The sequence below is a fragment of the Austrofundulus limnaeus genome, unplaced genomic scaffold, assembly GCF_001266775.1.
Source record: "Austrofundulus limnaeus strain Quisiro unplaced genomic scaffold, Austrofundulus_limnaeus-1.0 Scaffold706, whole genome shotgun sequence".
Lineage (NCBI taxonomy): Eukaryota > Metazoa > Chordata > Actinopteri > Cyprinodontiformes > Rivulidae > Austrofundulus > Austrofundulus limnaeus.
Genome location: NW_013953108.1, coordinates 20,811 through 22,522, shown reverse-complemented (window position 1 = coordinate 22,522; position 1,712 = coordinate 20,811). Strand labels below are relative to the sequence as shown.

General features: G+C 39.6%; 1 protein-coding gene across 2 annotated transcripts in view; it reads left to right on the top strand.

The window, feature by feature from the left end:
• The first annotated feature begins 236 nt into the window (after nucleotides 1–236).
• The window catches only part of fdxr (ferredoxin reductase), a 21,829-nt gene continuing 20,353 nt past the window's right edge, over nucleotides 237–1,712 (top strand). For both annotated transcript variants that reach the window (XR_001312013.1, XM_014027992.1), the window contains exons 1-2: nucleotides 237–546; nucleotides 851–954. Coding sequence is in view for 1 of the 2 variants with exons in the window: in XM_014027992.1 (XP_013883446.1) it covers nucleotides 468–546; nucleotides 851–954 (183 nt within the window). In the remaining variant the exon portion in view is untranslated. The remainder of the gene's footprint in view (nucleotides 547–850; nucleotides 955–1,712) is intronic.

Here is a 1,712-nt window from a genome sequence, read left to right as displayed (position 1 = left end):
ACAACAACAACAACAACAACAACAACAACAACAACAACAACAACAACAACAACAACAACAACAACAATAATAATAAATTCTGACCTTTTTCCTCAGAATTAGGAAAAAGTCACTTTTTTTCTTCTTCTCAGAACAGACAGAAAGCAAGTCAATCTGTGTCTGCGGAACCTTCGCGCTAACGTGGTTTGTTTTCCACGGACTGTTGTTGCTGGTACACAAGTATCACCGGTAGGTTTTCTAACTTAGTTATTATATTTAAAAGTAGCAGTAGTGCAGTGTGAACCTGAACACACAGTTAGCTGTTGAAGCTGTGAAGGCAGCAGCAGGTGAAACCTCTCTTAGCTCATAAAGCTTTAAACCTTGGCTTTTGATCCCATTACCGCTGAGCTCAGGGCGGGAGGGACCTGCCAACAACACAACTCGTTTGTCATTAAGTGCCACACAACTCGTGTTTGCAAAGAGACAAGATGYGCGGCCGTGCCCTGCTGCTGACCGAGCTGAAGCTGTGGGCTTTAGGGAGGAAAAGATGGACCAGACTCCACCACGGTGAGTCCTGGGTCAACTCACGGAACCTCGTACAAAATGTAGTCGATTTTAACTTGTCCAGGGAGTGTAGCAGCAAAACATGTCTCCTTTTTTTAAAAAAACTGCTCACTTTTTGTTAAAGCTAGTCTGCTCTTTAGTTCGGCTCTAGACTCGTGTATATTATGATTAAAATAAAGCCTAAATAATGTCAGTGTTTCTGACAGGGAGCACCTGTACCATGAAGTTTAAGTCTTTATAAATATGTTGAAATCATCTTTCTGTTGAACATATAGTATATTACTGCTTTATCCTCTTCATTTTGCAGGCTTCAGAGGCTGTGGAAAGGCTTTCTTATCTTCCAGTTGTCCTAAGGTGTGTGTTGTTGGAGCTGGTCCAGCTGGTTTCTACACGACACAGCATCTCATCAAGGTGTGTTTTTCTTCAGATAGGAGACTGCAGGGATTACACAGGTGTGTCTTTATTCAAACTGAACAGATTTACAAAATACATTCATGTTTGACTGAATGTGACAGCTGGAACAGCTGTGTGTCTGCTCACAGCTGTGACAGCTGTGTGTCTGCACGTTAGTGTGACAGCTGTGTGTCTGCATGTTAATGTAACAGCTGTAACAGTTGTGTGTCTGCTCACAGCTGTTCCACCTGTGACTGCAGCTCTCACTCATCTTTTACATCTATAACTACAGTTATGGGTGAAAAAAGACTATTCATTGTGTTTCTGTTACACAGTTTAACATGTCAGGACAATATAACAATCATTTATTGATTACCACATTGTAAATTTATCAGTTTAATCTAACCTCAGGGGCACAAAAACACACAACGTGTTCCACTGTGTTTAAACAAAAACACACAAAATGTTCCACTGTGTTTAAACAAAAACACACAAAATGTTCCACTGTATCGTAAACAAAAACAAACCCAGAAAATAGAAAAGCTTGAGTAGAAAAACAAACTAAGTCTACTTTTTCTGCTTCCACAGGATTAAAGAGGTTGATTGGCAGCCAGATGCTGCTGATCAGGTACAGTGGGGTGAAAAGGTTTGAGCAGCCTTGTTAATTTTCCTGATTTACCTTATAAATCACTGATTGTTTGGATTAAAAACATCAGTTAAATATATCATATAGAGAACAAACAGTGATATTTGAGAAGTAAAATGAAGTTTATATG